The sequence below is a fragment of the Equus quagga genome, chromosome 8, assembly GCF_021613505.1.
Source record: "Equus quagga isolate Etosha38 chromosome 8, UCLA_HA_Equagga_1.0, whole genome shotgun sequence".
NCBI classification, from domain to species: domain Eukaryota; kingdom Metazoa; phylum Chordata; class Mammalia; order Perissodactyla; family Equidae; genus Equus; species Equus quagga.
The window spans coordinates 40310045-40332581 of NC_060274.1; the positions used below are offsets into that span (position 1 = coordinate 40310045).

Consider the following 22537-nt stretch of genomic DNA (forward strand, 5'->3'; position numbering starts at 1 on the left):
AAATTATTGTTTAATGGGTATAGGGTTTGTTTTACAAGATGGCAAGAGTTAGGAGGATGGATGGTGGCAATGGTTGCACAACAACGTGAATGTATTTGATACCACTGAACTGTACACTTAAACATGGTTAAGATGGTAAATTTTATGTTATGTGTATTTTACTGCCAAAAAGAAAAAAAAAAGCTTGGCTGTCTACTCACTCTGATTCAAAAAGGACCTAGCAGGTTCCACGTGGTGGGAGTAGGGCGTAGGAGATGGCTGCGATGCCCCCCACCACGTGTGGGCAGAACACACCGGCACAGCCAGGCCGCCTCCACTGGCCCAGGGACCCCTCCCGTCGGCAGGCGCCCACTGCCCGCTCGTGCTGCCAAGCGGAGCGCAGGGAACAGGGCAGGAGCAGGGCTGCAGCCAAGAGCCCGGGCACGCTCAAAGCCAGTTCCGCGGTCCCGTACCCGGGCACAGCGCTAGATCTGGGCCCTCCCAGGAAGGGGCATGAAACCCGGCCCCGGGTTCTCACAGCCCGGCTGCGCTCTCCTCCCGCCCCCGCCTCCCCCGCGCGTCCCCGCATCCTCCGGCCTGGCGGCCAATCCGCGCCGGGCTCCCGCCCCCGTTCGCAGGGCGGGCCGCGGGGAGCCCAGAGGCTGCGCCCCGAGCTCGAGCTTTGTGCCCAGCAGCAGGTAAGGTGCGCGCAGGGGCGTGGGGTCGCGGGCTGCTGCTATAAAACTCCGGGGCGGGCGCTGGAAAGCCGATGCCAGCGGGAGGCGGGCGGCCGCCCTGGGGCCCAGGCCCGCGGCGCCGAGCACCCGCGCAGCCTCTCCGCCCGCCTCGCCCCGCGTGGGCCCGGCGGGGAGGCGGCGGTCGGGGATCGCGCCGTGCTGCCCCGGGAGGAGCTTCTCAAATAAACCAAGACAGACTATTTAAAAAGTTAAATCTGTATTTCATTTAAAAAATGCTTCTGGTTTCGGTTTTTTTGTCGACAGAAGTCGGCTGTTCCTGCGTAGGTGCAGGCGTCGTCCGGGCGGCCGGGGCTGCGCGATGGTCCTGTCGCGGCATCTCCGGCGCGGGGCGACAGCTAGGCCCGGGCAGCCGGGCGTGCGGGGCTGGGCCGCTGCGCCTCGGGGCGAGTCGGGCGCACGTCCCTTCGCCTCTCCCGGCCGCACTTTCCTCCTTGGAAACTAAAAATATTACATATTGGGTTACATGAGTTAAGTGCATTCCAAAAAAAAAGAAAACTAACGCTGAGCTCCCAGCAACAGAGTCATATATACACGGATATTTCAAGGTACAGATACCCTGATTGTTTCACAAAGGAATTAAGATAGTTTACAGCAAAATCACATACAACAGTAACAAATGGATATAAAAAAATATAACCAGATATTGGGAGCAGAGACAACGTTAAGAACAGAGAATAATCCCAAGAGGAAAAAGAACTTTCGGTGATAATGGAAATATTCTGTATTTAATTAACTTACGTTAAATAACCACGTGTGTCTAATGACTACCTTATAGGACAGTGCAGATCAATTGTTTTTGTAGTTGAGTCTCAAATTTGTCTCTAGGAAGGTCAACTTGGTCAGTTACATCGTTCTTATTTGAAAGTAAAGTGTACTAGCGACTTCATTCATTCATCCGTCAGATATTAACGGCCTTGGAGGAAGCGGAGCCTTTCCTGATAATCAGCTATAAGGACAGTTTTCTGTGGGTTTCATTATTAGAGCACCCTGACATAGTGCCATGGGAAGGCTATTCAGTTGAGGAATTGGGGCTGGGAGAGATGGAGTCGGTAAATATGGCATAATTTATAACTTCTTAAAGAGTTTTGAATATTTATACAAATGTTAACTAACCTTTATAGCAGAATTTAAAATATATAGATAAGCAAAAAGAAACTAAATCACTAAAAATTCCACCACTCAAAGATGTAATTACTGTTAATATTTTGATGTGCTTATTTCCAGACTTTTGTCCCATGTTGCCGTTTTATTTTCCCTGATAGGCTCCGAAGTATCCAGCGCCCTCCGTGGAAGGGAAATCCAGTCTTGAGGGGGAGGGTTGCTGTTACCTTTACCCTTGGACCTCTCAGGCCAGCACCTGACCCCATCTGAGAAGGTCCCCCTCTCCCTAAATCTTCCCCATGCTTCTGCCAGTGGCCTGGCTTTGGGGCAATGATTACAGGTATCTGAGAGAGCATTTCAGAGAGGAGAAAAAGGGAGGAAGGTCACAGCTGTGGTTCATTCTGCATGATGAGTAATCCAGAGTTTCTCAGCCTTGACACTATTGATATTTGGGGCTGAAGAACTCTTTGTTGTGGGGGCCTGTCCTGTACACTGTAGGATGTTTAGCAGGATTCCTGGCATTCTCCCCCTTCTCCCCATCATGTCAATCAGAAATGTTGGTTGAGAGCCAGTGAGGTAATGGAAATCACTAAATTATTGCCGTCTTGCTTGGAGAGGTTCATATTCCAGTTTGCCTGTGGGAGAGACTGAGATGGAAAGAGAGGCATAAACTAAGCTAAGCTAAGCTAAGGAAGCTTAGTCCTGGCTGTATCGTTAATTTACTGTGAGATTTTGGCAGACAGATTTATCATTTGGGATCGCAACAGGAAAAATCACAAAAATGAAAGGAATTTTTGAGGGGATTCTTTAGAGAAGAGTGGGTAGGATTCGGGGAACCAAAAAGGGATGATGAAGCACCCAGAGAAGAGCCTTGGTAGAGGGCCATCCCCACCCTGGTCTGATGGGGCAGGAAGGGACTGTGGTACCAGAGCTCGGGGGAGGTGAGTGGTTGGAATCGTGGAGGAGGGGCCGCTCTCCAGGGCTGCTGTGGCCGTGGCAGAATGCAGCCACTGCCAGAGCAGCAGTCCAGCAAGACGGGCAGGTGGGAAATAAGCACACTGGCCTCTCTCTTTCCCCTCCTCTAACCGCTGATCCCCTCCTCTGGCCAAAGCCAAGTGGAAGCTGCAGGGTGAAGGAGCCCTGGTGATGCAGCCTGGGGAGGTCAGCCAGCCTTCTGAGGGGGTGGGAGGGGGTCGGATAGAGAACCACCTTCAACAGGTGATCTGCTGTCTTCCTGCCTCTGCAGAATGAGGGTTTGGGGGCTCCACTTCTTAAGGGATACTGTGGGAGTAAAAGAAGATAGACAAAAAATGTTTTTGAAAAATAAAGCACACATACATGTAGGCCATTGCTGCTTTTGACCTCTGGCTCTGTTTCATGCAGTAATGTCAAGTTGTACTGTTTTAGCTACTGCGGGATTTTTTTTTCAGCTTTATTGAGGCATAATTGACCAAAAAATTCTAAGATACTTAAAGTGTACGATGTGATGATGTGATATACAGATGCATCATGAAAGAATTCTCCCCACTGAGTAAGTGAACACATCCATCTCCTCACGTACATTTACCTTTTTTATATGTGTGTCAAAATGTTTAAGTTTTACTCTCTTAGTAACTTTCAATTACACAATACAGTGTCGTTAACTGTGGTCACCATGTAATACAGTAGGTCCTCAGACCTTATTCGTCCTTTCATCTTACAACTGAAAGTTTGTACCCTTTTACCAACCTCTTCCTGTTTTCTCCACACCCCACCTCCTGGGAATCACTTTTCTACCCTCTGTTTTTGTGAATATGACTTTTTTTTTCCCCGTTTTAGATTCCACATGTAAGTATACCATACAGTAGTCGTCTTTCTCTGTCTGGCTTATTTCACTTAGCATAATGCCATCTGGGTTCATCCATGTTGTCACAAATAACCGGTTCTCCTTTTTTAAGGCTGAATAAACTTTCATTGTGTGTGTGTGTGTATATATATATATATTTTTTTTTTTTCCTTATCCTTTCATTCATTGACCGACACTTTGCTTTTTTCCCTGTCTTGGCTTTTGTAAACAGCGCTGCAGTGAACATGGGAGTACATACATATCTCTCTGAGATAATTATTTTGTTTCCTTTGGATAAATACCCAGAAGTGGGATTGCTAGGTCATACGGTAGTTCTGTTTTTAATTTTGTAAGGAAACTCCATGTTGTTTTTCACAGTGGCTGTACCAGTTTACATTCCCATCAACAGTGCAGAAGGGTTCCTTTTCTCCAATCCTCACCAGCACTTGTTCTCTCTTGTCTTTTTTATAATAGCCATCCTAACGTGTGAGATGATTTCTCATTATCGTTTTGTTTTCCATTTCCCTGGTGATTATTGATGTGAGCATCTTTTCCTGTACTTTTTGGCCATTTGTATGTCTTTTTTGGAAAAATGTCTGTTCAATTTCTCTGCCTATTTTTAAATGGGAACATTTGGGTTTTTTGCTGTTGAGTTGTATGCGTTCCTTATGTATTTTGGGTATTAACCCCTTACCAGATATGTGGTTTGCAAATATTTTCTCCCATTCCCTAGGTTGCCTTTTCGTTTTGTTGATGGCTTCCTTTGCTGTGCAGAAGGATGTACTCCCACTTGTTTATTTTTGCTTTTGTTGCCTTTGCTTTTGGTGTCAAATCCAAAAAAATCATTGCCAAGACCAATATCTAGGAGCTTACCCTTTTCATATTCACCTAGTAGATTTATGATTTCAGATCTTACATTCAAGTCTTTAATGCATTTTCGGTTGATTTTTGTGTCTGATGTAAGACACTGGTCCAGTTTCTTTTGCATGTGGCTCTCCAGTTTTCCAAACACCATTTATTGAGGAGACTGCCCCCTCTGCATTGTGTATTCTTGGCTCTTTTGTCAAAAATTATTTGACCATATATGCGTGGGCTTATTTCTGGGATCTCTGTGCTGTCTCATATCAGTGTGTCTGTTTTTATGCCAGTACCATACTGTTTTGATTACTATAGCTTTGTAATACAGTTTGAAATCAGAAAGTGTGATGCGTCCGGCTTTGTCCTTCTTGCTTTGGTTATTCAGGTCTTTTGTGATTCCATACAAATTTTAGGGTTATTTTTTCTGTTTCTGTGAAGAATACCACTGGAATTTTGATAGGGATTGCGTTGGATATGTAAATTGCTTTGGGTAATATGGACATTTTAATAATATAAATTCTTCCAGTCCATGAGCACAGAGTATCTTTCCATTTATTTTTGTCTTCAGTTTCTTTCATCAGTGTCATAGTTTTCAGTGTACAGGTCCTTCACTTCCTAGGTTAAATTTATTCCTAAGTATTTATTTCTCTTTGATGCTATTGTGCATGGGATTGTTTTCTTAATTTTCCTTTCTGTTATTTCATTGTTGTTGTATAGAAATGCAACTGATTTTTATATATTAATTTTTATCCTTCAACTTTACTGAATTCATTGATTAGTTCTAACAGTTATTTGGTGGAGTCTTTGGGGTTTCCTGTATATAATACCATGTCATCTGCAAATAAAGACAATTTTGATTCTTCCTTTCCAATTTGGATGTCTTTTATTTCTTTTTCTTGCCTAATTGCTCTGGCCAGGACTTCCAATACTATGATGACTGAAAGTGGCGAGAGTGGCCATTCTTGTCTTGTTCCTAATTTTAGAGGAAATGCTTCCAGCTTTTCACCATTGAGTATGATCTTAGTTTGGGGCCTTGTGTATATGGCCTTTATTTTGATGAGGTTTGTTCCCTCTATCCCCAGTTAGTTGAGTTTTTGTCATGAAACGATGTTAAATTTTGTCAAATGCTTTTTCTCCATCTGTAGAGATGATCGTGTGATTTTTATACTTCATTTCGTTAATGTGGTGTATCACATTTAGTGATTTGCAGCATTGAACCATCCTTGGATCTCTGGAATAAATCCCGTGTGATCATGGTATATGATCTTTTTAATGTGTTGTTGAATTTGGTTTGCTAATACTTTGTTGAGGATTTTTGCACCTGTGTTCATCAGGGATATTGGCCTGTAGTTACTTTTCTGTAGTGTACTTGTCTGGCTTTGGTATCAGGGTCATGCTGGCCTTGTAATATGAGATTGGAAGTTTTTCCTGCTCTTCAGTTTTTTGGAAGAGGTTGGGAGGGATCGGCATTAATTCTTGTTTAAATGTTTTGTGGAATTCACCATTGAAGCCATCTGATCCTGGACTTTTCTTTGATGGGAGGTTTTTGATTACTGATTCAATCTCCTTACTAGTAATTGATCTGTTCAGATTTTCTATGTCTTCATGATTCAGTCTTGGTAAGTTGTATGTTTATCCATTTCTTCTAGGTTGTCCAATTTGTTGATGAATATGTGTTCATAGTAGTCTCTTATGATCCTTTGTATTTCTGTGGTATCAGTTGTAATGTCTCCTCTTTAATTTCTGATTTTATTTAGTTGAGTTCTCTCTCTTTTTTTCTTGGTGGTCTAGCTTAAGTTTTGTCAAAACTTTTAAAACTGTTAAGTTTTATTTGTCTTTCAAAAAATTAGCTCTTAGTTTCATTGATCTTTTCTATTAGCTTTTTCATCTCTGTTTCATTTATTTCTGCCCTCATCTTTGTTATTTTCTTCTTTCTACTAACTCTGTGCTAGTTCCTTAAGGTATAAAGTTAGGTTGTTATTTGAGATTTTTCTTTTTTAGTAATTTAGGCATTTATTGCTATAAACTTCTCAGAACTGCTTTTGTTACATCCCCTGTTTTTGTATATTGTGTTTCCATTTTCTTTCTCTCAAGATATTTTTTTTATTTCTCTTTTGATTTCTTCTTTGACCCATTGGTTGTTCAGCAGCATGTTCACATATTTGTGAGTTTTCCGGATTTTTTTGTGATTGATTTATAATTTCATACCATGATGGTTGGAAAAGATGCTTGTTATAATTTCAGTATTCTTACATTTTTAAGACTTATTTTGTGGCCTAACGTATGAGCTATCCTGGAAATGTTCCATGTGCGCCTGAGAAGAATATGTATTCTGTTGCTTTTGGATGGAAAGTTCTATGTCTGTTTGGTCCATCTGTTCTAATGTATAGTTTAAGTCCAATGTTTCTTTATTGATTTTCTGTCTAGATGATATATCCATTGAAAGTGGGATATTGAAGTCCCATGATATTATTGTGTTGCTGTCTCTTCAGATCTGTTAATATTTCCTCTCTGTATTTAGGTGCTCCCATGTTGGGTGCATAAATATTTACAAATATTATATCCTCTTGATTAATTGATCCCTTTATCATTTATATAATGACCTTCTTTGTCTGTTTTTATAGTCTTTGGTAAAATCCGTTTTGTGTGATGTGTATAGCTACCCCTGGCTTTTTCGGTTCAATTTGTGTGGAATATCTTTTTCCATCCCTTCACTTTCAGTCTGTGTGGGTCCTTTAAGCTTAAGTGAGTCTCTGTAGGAAGCATGTAGTTGAGTCTTGTTCTGTTTTAGTTTTAATCTCTCAGCTACTCTGTGTGTTTTGATTGTATGTGGTCAATTTACATTTAAAGTAATTATCGATAGTAATGGACTTACTGTTGCCATTTTGTTCATTGTTTTCTGGTTGTTTTGTAATTCCTTTGTTCCTTTTTTCCTCTCTTGCCATCTTCCTTTGTGATTAGATGATTTTCTATAGTGGTACGCTTTATTCTTTTTCTTTCTCCTTCATGTGTCTACTATAGGCTTTTGCTTTCTGGTTGCTATGAGGCTTGCATAAAACATATTAATAAGAGTCTACTTTAAGCTAACAACTTACCTTCAAATGCATACTAAAGCTCTACTGTTATATACTCTCTCTCCCACATTTTATGTTTTGATGTCACAATTTACATCTTTTTACTTTGCGTATCTATTAACAAATTGTTGTGGTTATAGCTATTTTTAATAGTTCGTCTTTTAACGTTCATACTATTTATAAGTGATTTACCTATAACCATTATAACATTGGAGTATTCTGAACTTAACTGTATACTTACCTTTACCAGTGAGGTTTTCATGTGTGACTGTTACTAATTAGCATCCTTTTGTTCCAGCTTGAAGAACTCCCTTTAACATTTCTTCTAAGGCTGATATATGGTGATGAACTCCTTCAGCTTTTGTTGTCTGGAAAACTCTTTATCTCTCCTTCAATTCTGAATGACAGCTTTGCCAGGTAGAGTATTCTTGGTTGATAGTTTTTTTCTTTCAGCACTTTAAATATATCATCCCATTCCTTTCTGGCCTGCAAAGTTCTGCTGACAAATATGCTGATAGTCTTATGGGGGATTCCCTTGTATTTAACAAGTTTTTAGCTCACTGCTTTTAAGATTCTTTCCTTGTCTTTAACTTTTGACAATATAATTATAACGTGTCCTGTCATGGGTCTCTTTGGATTTGTCTTCTTTGGTCCTTTTTGGGCTTCCTGGATCTGAATGTCTGTTTCTTCCTCCAGGTAATGGAAGTTTTTTCAGCCATTATTTCTTTGAATAAGATTTCTCCCCATTTTTCTCTCTCCTCCTTGGACCCCTATAATGTGGATTTGATCTGCTTGTTGGTGTCCCATAAATCCCTTAAATTATCTTCACTCTTTTCATACTTTTTTTCTTTTTGTTTCTCTGATTTTATTAATTCCACTGCCCTGTCTTCCAGTCTGCTGATCCTTTCTTTTGTTTATCTAGTCTGCTGTTGAATCCTGGTATTGAATTTTTTAGTTTGATTATAGTATTTTTCATCTCTGTGATTTTCGTTTAGTACTGTTTTATATTTCCTATCTCTTTGTTGAAATTCTCACTTTGTTCGTGCATTGCTCTCCTGACCTTAGTGAACATCCTTATGTTCATTATTTTGAACTCTGTCGGGTAAATGACTTATCACTGTTTCATTAAGATCTGTTTCTGGAGATTTATCTTGTTCTTTTGTTTGGAACATATTTCTCTATTTTTTCGTTTTCTTTGACTGTCTATGTTGGTTTCTGTGAATTAGATAAAACCGCCACATCTTTCAGTCTTTAGAGAGTGGTCTCATGTAGGAGATGGACCTCATCAACCAGCCTGGCCTGAGCTCCTGGTTGTCTCTCACACCTTTGCAGCTGTTGAAGTTACCGTTTTTCCATAGTGGCTCCCAGTAGTTGAGAGTGTGCCAGGACCCCTCAGTGTCCCGAAGGGGAGGATTGCAGTCAGCACTGAGATGCAGGCTTATTAGAAGGTGGACCCTCAGGCAGCATCTGGAAAAGTATGTGGTTAAGCCCCTTCCAGGGAGAAACTGGCAGGGAGGTGTTTTTGCATGCTCCCTCTGTGCTAGGCCCAGGTGTATAGTCGCAGAGCTGGGTTGGGAACGGTGCTCCTGTGCCAGATAAGAACTGTTTCATTAGTTGCTACAGTCCTGTGGGATTCGTGAATGTAAGCCTCATTGCTAACAGAGTCTTGCGATCTGGGAGCCCATCTCTCAGGCATTTGCCACAAAAACTGGGGCACTGGACATGTGTGCGAGACCCTTCCAGGGAGATACAGGCAACTTGCTTTTGTTATTGGTGTGGGCTGGAGGAGGAAGGTCGGGTAGGTGTACACTGGCTTCCTCCGTCTCTGAGGAGCATTCCAGGCAGGCCCTAGACCTGTGCTTACGTTAGAGCCTGACTGTCAAGCAACAGCTTGTAAACAATGCAGATAAACCCCTTTAAGGGAAAGACTGGCAAATGGGCATTTTTCCTGCTTCTTCTGTGCTGAGTCCTGCCATGATAGCTGTGGCGAGTGCTCATGCACCTGTTGGGAACTCCTTTTTTGTTTGCTGTGCTCTTGTGGTTTTATGGACGCAAGCCCCACTGGCTTTCAGAGCTAGGTGTTTTGGGGGCCCATCTCTAGGGTTTGAGTCTTAAAAGTTGTGGTGTTAGATTTGAGGTCCAGACCCTTTACATCTCAGGGAGAAGCTGGGAGTTGGAGGTTCCTTCCTGATTGTACGGCGTTACACCAGGGGTTTGGTTTATGGCAAGAGTGTGTCTCAACCTTTCCCACCTGTTTTGGTGTGAGTTTTTCTCATTCGCAAGGGAGCTAGTTTTTGGATCTTTTTCAGAGGGAATTTCTCTGTGTGTAACTGTGCCTTCTATGCAGCTTTGGGAGGAAGGGAGCACAGGGGCCTCTTGTGTTGCCATCTTGATCAACTTTACTGCAGGATTTCTTTAAGTTTGTGTTTTGTGTGGGTTTTTTTGCTGAGGAAGATTTGCCCTCAGCTAAAAATCTGTTGCCAGTCTTCCTGTATTTCATATGTGAGCTGCTGCCACAGCATGGCCACTGACAAGTGGTGTAGGTCTGTGCCCAGGAACCAAACCTGGGCCACTGAAGCAGAGCATGCTGAACTTAACCACTAGGCCATCGGGGCTGGCCCTCTTTAAATTTTTTAATCCTCCATATTTCAACTCAATTGTGCTGTTTGGTGTACTAAGACATATGTGTGCTGGTGTTTGAATAAATAGTTGGATATTTTATACATACCTTGCACTTGTACAGGATAATTTTTCTTGTACTTTGTTTCCCTTTTTTCCTTTATCCTTACAGAAACTACATCATAGAACCTCAGAGTTTAAAAGGGCCTTAAAGTTTCCCATCTGAAATCTGAGGATTTGCAGCCTCTCAAAAAGACTGCATAGGAAATATATACCTGTATCAAATCATCACTTTATATCTTAAATTTATACAATGTTATATGTCAGTTACATCTCAATAAAGCTGGAAAAAAACTGCATAGGAAACTCAAACAGAGAAAGAATATGATGTGCTCAGTGTAGAGAATAAGGTGATTTATGTAAATGATATTAAGGTCACAACAGGTTGTGAAATCTTGCCTGTAAAAGTCCTGATTGGTCTGCTAAGGAAAGAAAACGTGTTTCTCTCTAAATATCTTTAAAAGCATTATTGAGCTTTTGACTTTTAAAATGTTAAAAAGAAGAGTTAAACCTACATATGTTTTGCTTCTGTGGAAGATTTGTGTTCCTTTGCCCCGCTGCCCCCGTCTTGTCAGTTGTGCTGTGCTCAGCTGTTCTCGCGGTTCATAGTTTCTTATGGCGCTTGGCCAGAAAGAACCAGTCTTTCAGCAATAGGGGACCAAGGTTATGACCTGGACCTTCTGAGGGATCAATGCCTAACAATATGTGCAGGGCCCCAGAATGTCTCCTGATCTCAACCCAGCTTTGAAATTGAGTTGCACGTTGTTCTGCAATTATTTTGTTACTAAGCTGCTCTTTTTAAACCTGGTGAAAAACATTTAAACTCACAAGTTTAAATATACTAGACGTGTATTCTTTAGTAAGAGTAATTTGACTCCTACTATCTCATTTCTCTCCTGTTATATCCAGATCAATTTCAATAAAAGGAAGAAGGTTTAGAAGTGGCGATGAGGAGGAGTAGGAGGGACTGGAGCAGGTGGGAGGGGCTGGAAAGGCAGTGTGGGGAAGACAGAGGCTTATGTTCGGGAGAGTGCCAAGGAGAGCCTCACCTAGTTGGCACTTTTGTGCCTGGGGCCTCAGTGGTAGCAGCTTCACCAGCTCTGATGACCTGAGTCTTGTCCTAGTTTACCTGTGTGTGCCTCTGAGATAACTAGAAGAGAAGCTGATGACCTCCAGTAAACCGATCCACACACCAAGGAAGCTAAACCAAAGGAGAATAAAAAAGTAGAAGTAAAGTGGGTTAGAATTATAGTGTGTCAGCACTGAGAGTGTCGGGGTCATCTAACTTTATCTAGGTTCATCTGCACTGCCCCCCGCTCCCCCACTTACCAAGCTGCAGAAACCAAGGCACTGGGAGACCACATGCCCCAGGCTTGGTCACACAGCTTGTGAGTGTCGTGTTTAGGATTCTAGAATTCCAGCCTCTTGAGTCACAGGCGGGCTCTTTATCCCCCAGAGAGAGAACATGTCTGTGTGCACCTGCGTGCATCATGTTTTGGGGTCAAAGCTCAGACTCCAGCAGTGTGTAGTAGAGCTGCTGCGGTAGGTATGGGGGAAGGAGAAGCCTACTTTAAATCGCTGTAAGCAGCTTATTTATGCAAAAGCAATGACTTTTTTCTTTAACAGCCTGAGCCGTTATTTGTCATTTTGCAATAACTCAGGAACTAACTCAAGAGTCTTCTTCTTCTTGTCGTGTCTTTTTAAGTGTCTGCTCCTAGAGAGTCACACCATATATTTCTGGATGGGAAGGCTTATTCATTAAGCCCAATTTAATTTATAAATTCGATGCAATCATAGGCACAGTCCCAGTGGAATTTTTTTTTAACTTGACAGAGATGTTCTAAAATTAATCTGGAGATCTGAACAAGCAAGAGTAGGTAGGAATCCTGAACACGTTCATGAGAAAACTTGAACTACCAGATGCCAAAACGTATAGTCATGCACCACATAACGATGTCCCAGTCAATTGACGGAGCACGCAGCTGACAGTGGTTCCATGGGGCCTAGGTGTGTAGTGGGCTGTACCTTCTAGGTTTGTGCAAGGACACCCTATCATGGTCGCCCAATGACAAAATCACCTCATGATGCATTTCTCAGAACACATCCCCCTCATTAAGCAACACATGACTGTATTGTAAGGCCGTAATCGTGTGAACGGTGTATCATGGGCATGAGCGTAGAGGTCGATGACACAGCAGAGATAGTGAAAAAAAGAATAACCATATTCATAAGAAGTTAAGTATGAGTCATTGAGGGAAAGGATGAAATATTCAATGAAAGATGTGGGAACAACTCAACTATTTGGGGAGAAGTACAGTCAGGGTCTTATGCCATATTACCGAAATACAGTTTAGATTGATTAAAAAATGAAAATGCAAATAAAGAAAAAAAAGTCAAAAATCTAAAAAAGAAGTCTATAAATCTTTCTAAGTGTATCACTAAAAGTCAGCAACTTAAAGCCTTTTAGTGTTTGACCGTTTAAATATTAAACCTTTTAAATAAAACAGACCAACCTAAATCTTCTTGTTATAGGATTAGGTCTTAGATCTTTTAGACTATATTAAAATAAAGAATAAAGCTCTCCCTGGGTTCTGTTGAAACTTTAACTGGTCTTGACAGTATAGTGGGGAAGATGGGAAAGATGTGTGCTGGGGGCAGGGACGGTGTTGAAAGGTGGACCCAGATCTCACCTGGCCTGGAGTTGCTGCCTCTCCCGACAGTGCCATTTTATTATAAGAGAGTTGAAAACTGATGGGGAAAGAGCGTGGAGAGGATCTGGCCAGGATACCCCAGTTGAATGTGCTTTATAAATGACAGTGCAGTTCATCCTAGGAAGTAGATCGCTGATGCCTGATGCAGTAGGATTTCTAGGTGGCATTCTTTCTCGTGCACATACATCTCTCCAGATTGTTTTTTTAATTTTCTTTTATTTTGCTTTCCCCAGATTCTGTGGGAAAGCAGCAAAATTTGTAAATAATGTTTTATAGACTATTTTTATAGGAAAGCTTTCCTGGAAGTGCTCATTAGAAAGGGAGGATAAGTGCTAGTAACATTCCTACAAGAGGACTCAGGGCAATTTAACAGTTTGTCCTGAATGTGGTTTAGGGGCTGGAGACAGAAATAGGAAGCAGTGGAATTGCTAGGTCAGAGGTCGTGTACATTTTGTAATTTCATTTTTTTGTTTTTTGTTTGTTGCTGAGGAAGAGTGACCCTGAGCTAACATCTGCTGCTCATCTTCCTCCTTTTATGTGTGAATTGCCACCACAGCATGGCCACTAACAGACGAGTGATGTAGGTCCACGCCTGGGAACCAAATCCAGGCTGCCAAAGCAGAGTGCGCTGAACTTAACCACTAGGCCCCTGGGGCTGGCCCTTGGAATTTTAATAGATGTTTCTAAACTGCCCTCCATAGAGATACTACCTATCTGTACTTCTGCAATATTGTCAGAGTGTTCTTCCCCATGCTTTGACCAACACACTGTGGCAAACATTTGGATCTTTGTCAGTCTGATAGAGCATCTGGGTGAAATCGCAATTTGCATTCTGTGATCATGACTGAGGTTGAGCATTGTTCTACTTCTTTTAAGAGTCACCTGTATTTCCTTTTCTGGGAATCGGGGCATTTTAGAGCTGGAACAGAACTTAGAGATGACGTCTGACTGTTCAGCCTACAGATGAGGAACCTTTTTCACCATGGTCACTTGGCTAGTCCAGGTCTAAAGCAGGACCAAACACCAGGTCTCCTATTTATCGTACGAGCCCTCTGGGTGAGTGTAAGGCAGGAGCTGGTCTCTGGGGTAGTCTGGGTTTGGCTCTAGAAACAGAAACTCTGAAAATTACAGTGCCATCCCACAAGGCCTTGACTAAGAGACCAAGTGCTTTAACCACCCTGAACTTCAGGTACCTCGTCTGTAAAATGGACTGAATATTAGCTTTTTTGCCAAGGTTTCAGGCATTAGGGTTCGTGCATATAAAGTAGCTGACACAAGTGGGCTCAAAACTGTTATCATCCTCCTTGTATTTGTGCATTTTGTTATCTGACTTCCCCATTCACATGTGAACTCCATGGGAAACTTAAACTAAAGTTATTAGGAATATAAGTAAAACACAGTAGAGTGCTGGGGAGGGCATCTATGTAGGGAAGGGCTCCTTCTCTGGAGAGCCCCTGCAGTCCAGACTGTTGCCCAGCCCTCTTCCTTGGCTTACTTCTGACTTTTCCCCCTGGTTTTGCATATCCTTCTGAGATATTTTATGCATAAGAAGACATCACACTCCTACTGACTCTGTTACTGCACCAGGTTCGTTTTTGCCCATCACCCAGAAAGCCAAACACCAAGACAACAAGATTGCAACAGGGAGAGAGTTTAATCATTAGGCAGCCAGGTGAGGAAGCAAGAGAATGAGTCTTAAATCTGCTTCCCTGAAATAGGGATTCAGAGATATTTATGGGGTAGGAAGCAAGGTGGTCTGAAAAGTGGAGGCAGATGATTTGAGGTGAGGAGAGGTGAGGTAATTGATGATCTGCGCAAGTGTAGTCAGACTTCATGCCTCTTCACAGGACGCGTGTTCACAAAATGGTGGAGCATGATCTGAGGGTGGAGTTTTTAGCCTCTTGATGGCAAAATGTTGCCTGTTGGACATCTGCATGGGCCCAGTTGATGAGTTGGTGGTCTCAACCAGCCTGAAGTGGACAAGGAGTTCTGATTCCTGAAAAACAGCTCACACACCCATTACCATGGTGACCCAGGCTCCAGGGAGACATTATCTATGAGAACCTAGTGGGAGTCAGATAGCATATTGCCTAAACAGCACAGTTAACAATGGGTGGGTCAAACAGCCAAAAGCTATAATCAGTAATTGCAAAAAGGAAAAAAACCTTTAGTTACTAGCTACTTAATAATCAATGGCTAACTCTCTGCCGGTTTCAATTCCTCCTATTCTTTGGTCATTCCTCAGTCTTGAGGGATTTGGGGTGACAACTAATGTAGCTACTACCTGTTGAATTGGGGCTTAGATCCTGGTTAGAGGAATGAAACTGTTTAGCACTCTTTTGGAAATATTCTCTTGTTCCCAGCTTCAGGTTGCCATTTTGCATTATTAGAATTTTGTACCTTGCTCAACAGTTTTCAAACAACATTAAAGGCACATTTTGTAATCAAGTGTCCAACCAGAAGAATAGGAAGTATAGATGACCCAATTTTAACAGTCTCCAAAAAAGAGACCAATCCCAGTGGGGCCTCCATCTGATCTCCAGGTGGGACAGACATCTTGTCTCAGTTCCTGATAGTCCTTTGTTTTACTGGATTTGCATCAGAGACCAGAACAACGCCCTATACCCTGATCTTTCACTTGTCATTGATGATGGCCGTCTGCACTGACTCTCTGCCTGGGGGTCATCATGATGAAGATTATTTTAGGCTGGCTACTGTTAAAAACTGCAGATGAGAAGGAGGCTCTGAGGAGTGGAATTTGCTTGCCCTTTGATGAGAGACATTTGTGTTTGTGAAGGAAGTCTCCATCTGTGGGGGGTGTCTCCCTCTCTGCACCAGGAGGAAGGGGGGATGACCTTATCTCTAGAAACTTAATGGGGACAACAAGGACTTAAGTCTTGTTTATTGTGTTTGTCTGGTAACCTCACGTAGCTGACTCCCCCCACCACCAACGTCCTCCTTTGTCTTTAGCAGAAAATAATATTTAAGGTAGTGGCTTCTGCCATTTACTTAATCCAGTCTGATTCTTATCTAAAAGTTATAGGACCACCCAATAACCAGACCCCACCGGCACTGATACCATTTTAACAACTCTTTTTTACATATTCTTTCCTTTGTCTTGTAAAGAGAGAACTCACATACCTGTGCCTTAAATTTAGCCCTACCCTCAGCCCATGTTTGCTGCAGCAGCAGCAGCAGCAGCAGCAGCTCTTACTGCCCATGAGTCCTGTCCCCATGCTATTCCACACTATTCTCTAAATAAAAGAGCACTACTGCCAGACCTTGAGAGTCCAAGAAATCTTTCTTTTGACTCCTCGGTTCACTGACCTCGCATCAATCACATTCCTAAGGAACTCAAAACAGCAGAGTTAGAAACTTATAGCAGCTGGGAGTGTCCCTAAAATCTACAGAGCATGTCTGGGTTAGTTAATCAGAGGTCATTCAAAGTTATAATATGGTTTCTTTTCTACAATATGGCTTCCCTTATGTCAACCTTGTGCTGAGCTGGTATCAGCTTCTCAGAATCTGCAAAGAATGCTTACCCATTTTGTCACTCTCTGCTTTTTACGATTTGTCTTCTAGAAAGTTCCCTTTTTCAGATTTTCCAGTAAACATGAAAAGACTCCAGATTGCAAAAGGAAAGACAGCATGTATGCTGGGAGGGTGGCTCATGAGACCCACTCTGAAAGCAAGAAGGAGGAGTAGGAAGAGAGAAGGGAGGGCAGTTATGAGAACAGTATTTTCGACACGCAGACCAGATGATCATCCCAGGTGTTCATAGGACTGCCAGGAGTCCAGATTTTTTTTTTAACGGGTGTTATTATTTCAGTTTTATCACTCATGGTTATCATCACTATGCTTAATCCTTCCTATATTTTGAAAGAGAATTAGATCAAATGCAGGGTTGGGTCCAAGGACAGGGGCTGCCAGAGCCTTTCCTTCCCCGAGGCCTTGGAGGGCCCTCCTTCCTCTCCTGGAACTTGGAGCGGTCATTTGCGTTGGCTTCCTGGACATCCCACCCAGGTGGAAGGACTGGGGAGGCATCTTTAGTCCTTTCTCCATCACCTCTGGTTACCCACTCACCCTGCCATTGCCTGCTCAGGTCTTTGTTAAAATCAAGTGGCAATTCTAACAGCTCTGAAAAATGAATGAGAAAGTTTATCCTTATGGGCCTCTGTGTTCTACTCTCAATTCTAGTGTTTCTCCAAGTGTGGCTCTCTGACTGACTGTACACCATCTCCTGGATGCCTGTTGAAAATGCAGATTCTTAGCCTCGCCTCCCCTGTAGACTTCCTGAATCAGAATCTCTAGGGTGGAACCCAGAAGTACGCTTTTTCAGAAAGCACTACTAGGAGTTCGTTAAGCTTGGGAACCACTGTTAGTCCACACTAGTTCCTTATTTCTTTTCCTTCTCTCTCCTGCTTCCCCTTATCTTCCCCTTCTCTTTTCTCATTCCTTCTGACTCATGCTCGCCTGTTTGCTCCCTCCTTCCTCCTCCTCAATGCTAATGGTTCAGACTCGCCTGTTGAACTGTTCTTTTAATGTCATACATTGAAGTCTTTTGGAAACTCAGCTAGGAGGAAAAAAAAGACGTGCATATTTTTACTGCCTTGCTTGTCCCCATAAAAGAAAGGCAGATATGAGCTGTCCTCTCTGAGCACCCACTTTGGGAAGTGCATCATTCTTTTAAGTACATGGAGGCATCGTGTTTACAACTACTCTCCCTGTATAAGAGATGGACCTTGGGGGTTAGAAATGTCCTTCTTTAGAAAAACAGTACTGGCCTGTCATCCCAGGGGAATCAGCCACCACCACCCTCAGAATCAGACACTGGCCTGTGTACCCTTACTGGACAGCACAATGTGGTGGAGGCATTTGGGGAAGATGGGGCCAATGGGACAAAGTGGTTGGGGAGGAAGTGGGGTGGCAAAGGGGAGTGTCTGCATGGATTTTGGGGCGGGTGCCACCAGAGTCCTGAACCTCTGCTTTTGTCTTCACAGCCGCTGGAGGAAGAGACCAAGATGAATGCAGAGGTGAGTTCTTTAAAAGGACCAGTTTAAAGAATGCTTGTCTTGCACTGTCCCTCATTTCTCCTTCACAGAGTGTCGTCTTTCCCTACAGAGCTTTCAGAAACATCGGCATGACCTGGAAAGCATTTCCCCTCCAAGCTGCCATGTGCATGTGGCTTGGGTGATGTCGAAAAGTTAGGCCTGAGTTCTTATCTGTGTCTGTCCGGCTTCAGTGAGATGAGGATTTATCTACTTCAGTTAATCTTGGAACAACACTCAAGGGCTAGGGGTGGAGCAGGCAGCAAGGCGAGGGCGGTGCTGGGCCCAGAGCCCTGCTCTGTGTTGTTCTCAGGACAATTAATGCTGCTCACTAGGACCTTTGTCGGCATTATCTCCTTGGTGCTCTCACTTCCTCTGTACCTGTTCTTTGATCCGATGAGTTATCTGGTCTGTCTGTCCTTTTGTTTTTTCCTGACTGACAGCCCCTTCCTCCTCTCACTCCCTTCCAAGTCAGGCCTAGACCCTGGAGTCGACCTCCTTACCTGCTATCGTGCTGATGCCTCAACTCCTTTTCCTCTTGTCCTGTTGATCCACTAGGGCGAACCCAGAAGCTGTCCCCACAGGATGGTGGTCTTGGGTGAGTGGCACAGCTTCCTGCTGTTCGCAGCTGGGAAATGTCTCAAAACCCTCCTGTGGGCGCTCAGCACTGCCTGCCACACCCTCCACTAGCCCCGGGCAGCTCTCTTTCGCATTCCCCTGAACAGCCAGCTCCAGTCATCATCACTCCTCCCAGCTTCCTCCTCACTCTTAGCATCTAGATCACCTTTTACTTTACAGAGAAAAACTGGAACCATCAGGCATGATTCTCTCAATTCCTGCTTCCCTGTTTGTCTATTCCTCTTGTCACAGTGGAAGGGATGTTTCATAGTGAGAGAGCTACAGGGTACGAGTATAGGACAACCCAGCTTAATGTAATTTTTATCCTAGAAGTCCAAACGGAGGGCAGGCTTCAGGGCTGGTTGACCCAGTGGCTCAGAGATCTCATCAAGAATCCAGGATCTCTTCATCTCTGCTCTTCATCCAAGTGTTGGCTTCATCCTGGAGGTAGTTCGCCTGTGGTGACAGGACGGCTGCCAGCAGCACTTGGGGCCACATGCGTCCTCATTCGTTTTGAGCAGGACAAAGAGATGGCTGGCTTCCTGCTGTCCTCCCAGAAGAGTGAGAACCTCTTCTTGAAGCCCCACTGCATGTGTCCTTAGGTCTTATCAGCCAGCATCAGGTCACATGCCCATTCCTGGACCAATTACTGTGTCAGAGTCGTCAGGATTTTGCCAATTGGCTTAGACTGTTGAAGCCCAGCCTGGAGAGCTTCCTCCTCTACTCCTGGGCTGGATATAGGAAGAAAGGGGGATGCACGTGGCGAAAGGACCCGTCACATCCAGTGCAAGACATTTCTGGTGAAAATGTACCCTCTCCATACTCTGAATTGCGAACTCTCCTGCCTCTTCAGACCTTGCGCTGCCTCCCTTGTTACCCTTTACCAGCTGCATTGTTAACCTCACTTCTACTCACTCTTTCTCATTAATATTCAGAATGCTTTAGTTTTGACTTTCTTCAGAACAACACATGATATCTTGTCAAACTATTATAATCCTATTTTTCTCATCTCCTTCAGAGGGATGCTTCTGTTTGTTTGTTTTTGGTGAGGGAGATTGGCCCTGAGCTAACATCTGTTGCCAGTCTTCCTCTATTTTATGTGGGACTGTGCCACGGCATGGCTTGATGAGTGGCGTGTAGGTCTGCACCCAGGATCTGAACCGGCGGGCCCCGGGCTGCCAAAGCCGAGCATACAAACAGAAACACCACACCACTGGGCCGGCCCCACAGAGGGATCCTTCTTGAAAAAGATGTCTGCAAGTAATTTCTCTATTTTCTCATCTCTCTGAATCATTCTCAACCTGCTGCAGTCTGGCTTCTTTCCCTGCCATTATACTGAAATTCACCTTAAATAATAATTTTTTGATAATTTATTTTCTTAATGTAAATACACACAGTACAAAACTCAAAAGCTGCAGAATGGTGACTAGTCAATGGTAGGTCTGACTTCTGTTACCCACTTTCTGGTGCCTCTGATCTGAAGGCCATGACTCACTCTAATTTCCATAGCTTTGGAAGGTCTGAAGAAAGAGTAGAACCTTTGCATTGATATTAAGCTTATACAACCTGGCCCAGTAACAGTTCCATCCATCTAAGTTCTCCTTATGTCCTATAATTTTGATCTTTCCTTTGTTGATCACTTTTTCCTTTCAACCTTTAAAATACATTCCAAGGCCCAGGATCCCCCTCCGACTGTCCCCCTTCTCTTCTGCCTTCACCACCCATCATTTGTTGTCTGTGACCACCTTCTTACTCCCCTTTTATATCTCATCCCACTGCTGGCTGACTTGGTTTTCACTGTTCCACTAAAAACTTCTCAGGTGAAGGTCACCAGTGGCCTCCATATTGCCAGATTTGGTGGAAACATTTTCCTTGAAGCATTTGACGTTATTGACCATGTTCTTAAAGTGTCCCTGTCACACCCCTGGGTTTCTCCCTGTCTCTCTAGTGACTTCTTCGCAGACTCTTTCTTAGGCTCCTCTTCTCCTTGCTCCTTAAAAGTTTGTGTTTTCCAGGGAACTTCTTGCCCTACTTACTGTCCTGGGGACCTCCTCTGATCCTACGGCTTTTATTTATCAGTTGTATGCTTAGGAATGTCCCAAATGGTTCTGTTCAACCAGGTCTTTCTCCTCAACTCGAACCCGTACATCCAGAAGCCTGGACTGCTCATCTTCATTTAGAGGTTCCACAGGCACACCAGCTCATTGTAACCCAAGCCAGACTTGCTGTCTTTTACCCACTTCAAATATGCTTCTCTTCGTGGGCCCCCTCTCAGGGAATGGTACCCATGCTGTCTGTTCTCCTGGCTCAGAAGCCTGACGTCCTCTCACTCCTTTTCCACACTCCATGTTACTTCTTTGACTTAATCAGTCACCAGAATTTATGCAGCAGCACACTGTGCCAGACTCCAGACCTGGCCTTACAGCTCTAATGCTAAAAAACGTAGACATGGTATTTATGCTTATAGAACTTACTGATAAGTGAGACCGTAGTAACTTTGCAATCTGTCTCTTACTTTACTCTCTACCTCCTCATCTCTTCCTCTCTTTCCTAATTCTGCACTTACTCTTCTGCGCTTTACTTACCCTCCCCTCGGTCATTATCTTTCCCTTTTTGGGGACAGAGGAGGAGACCTCAGGCACAGAGGGTACTCCTCAGCCCCAGTTCATGGCACGTTGTCTTGGTTGGTCTGTGCCAGGCCCCTCTCTTGTATGTATCTTCTTATTCCTTTTTGTCTCCATCCGCATTCTCACCCTTCCAAAGACAGCGGTTCTCATGTACCAAATGTTTACCTTTCTGTTTGCGTGTATTCATGAAAATATGGTATTCTTTTTGTACAAATGCCTTTTACATTTACATACTATAAAATTGATTTTTTGGGGGGTGTACAGTCCTGTGAATTAATGCATCAATTGGGGGAACCATCACCACAGTCAGGATTCAGACCCTCACTCCCAAACATTTCCTTCTGTTGCCCTTTTGTTGTCACAGCCTCTCCCACCCCTAACCCCTGGGAACCATTGTGTGATGTACATTTAATTCAAATAATTGTATTTTGTTACAGTTTATGTCTTGTTCTCTTTCTTATTCTGTCCACTCAGCACTGTGTTTTCAAGATATAACATATAGTTAATCTGCTGCATAGCTCCCATGATGCGCATCCATTTGATGCTAACAAAATGCCTGTGAGGAAGATGCTCTCATTACCTCTGCTTTGTAGATGAGGAAAAGGAGGGTTAAGCAAATTGCTCTAAGCCACAGGGTATTAAAGGCAGAACCCAGATTCAAGCCCTGCTGTTTCTGGCCCATGAATGCTTTTCTTCTTTCCTGTAGTCAGCTAATCCTGTCCATCTGGTTCAGATGTCATTTCTGCTACATGGAAGGCTCCTCAGAGCTTTCTCTCTAGAAGTGATACCTCCCTCTGTGAATTCCCATTGTCCTTTATTTATCTCTTTTTTTGTCACCTTCCATTCTCTGACTTCGAGTATAGCCGTCTGTGAGCCACATTCATCTTAGTGTCCCCACGGCATCTGTCATGATGCCACATACATAGTTTGTCCTCGCTAAATGTCAGTTGACTAAAAGATAGGATGATCCAGAGACTGTTTAATAATCTTGTAATGCAGTCCAGAGCGGGGGTGGGTCACTGAAAATGTAGAAGAAGGAAGTCACATGACAGAAGTTTTTCAAGGAAAGCATACTGTGACTCAGGCTGGCTGGAGGGGAAAGGTGGAGAAAGATCATGAGCCGCAACCAGCCCTTTGATCTCAGAGGATGTTTGCTGAATGCATTTCAAGCGGGGTGCCTGTTAGAGTTTGTGGAGTCACTGGCCTTTGCCCAGAAGTCCAGACCACAGCCAGTCTGGTGGGATGGACGGTTGGAGTCT

The 22537-nt window shown here is 43.4% G+C and overlaps 1 protein-coding gene across 4 annotated transcripts in view; it reads left to right on the forward strand.

Moving 5' to 3' along the window:
- The first annotated feature begins 585 nt into the window (after positions 1 to 585).
- The window catches only part of BLVRA (biliverdin reductase A), a 76259-nt gene continuing 54307 nt past the window's right edge, over positions 586 to 22537 (forward strand). Inside the window, exons 1-2 of one of the 4 annotated variants that reach the window (XM_046670193.1) lie at positions 586 to 677; positions 17986 to 18018. In XM_046670193.1, coding sequence (XP_046526149.1) covers positions 18007 to 18018 — 12 coding nt within the window. In that variant the 5' untranslated portion in view covers positions 586 to 677; positions 17986 to 18006. Of the gene's footprint in view, positions 678 to 7993; positions 8013 to 17985; positions 18019 to 22537 lie in introns of those variants that run through there. The other 3 variants (XM_046670192.1, XM_046670194.1, XM_046670191.1) reach the window with 3 other exon arrangements.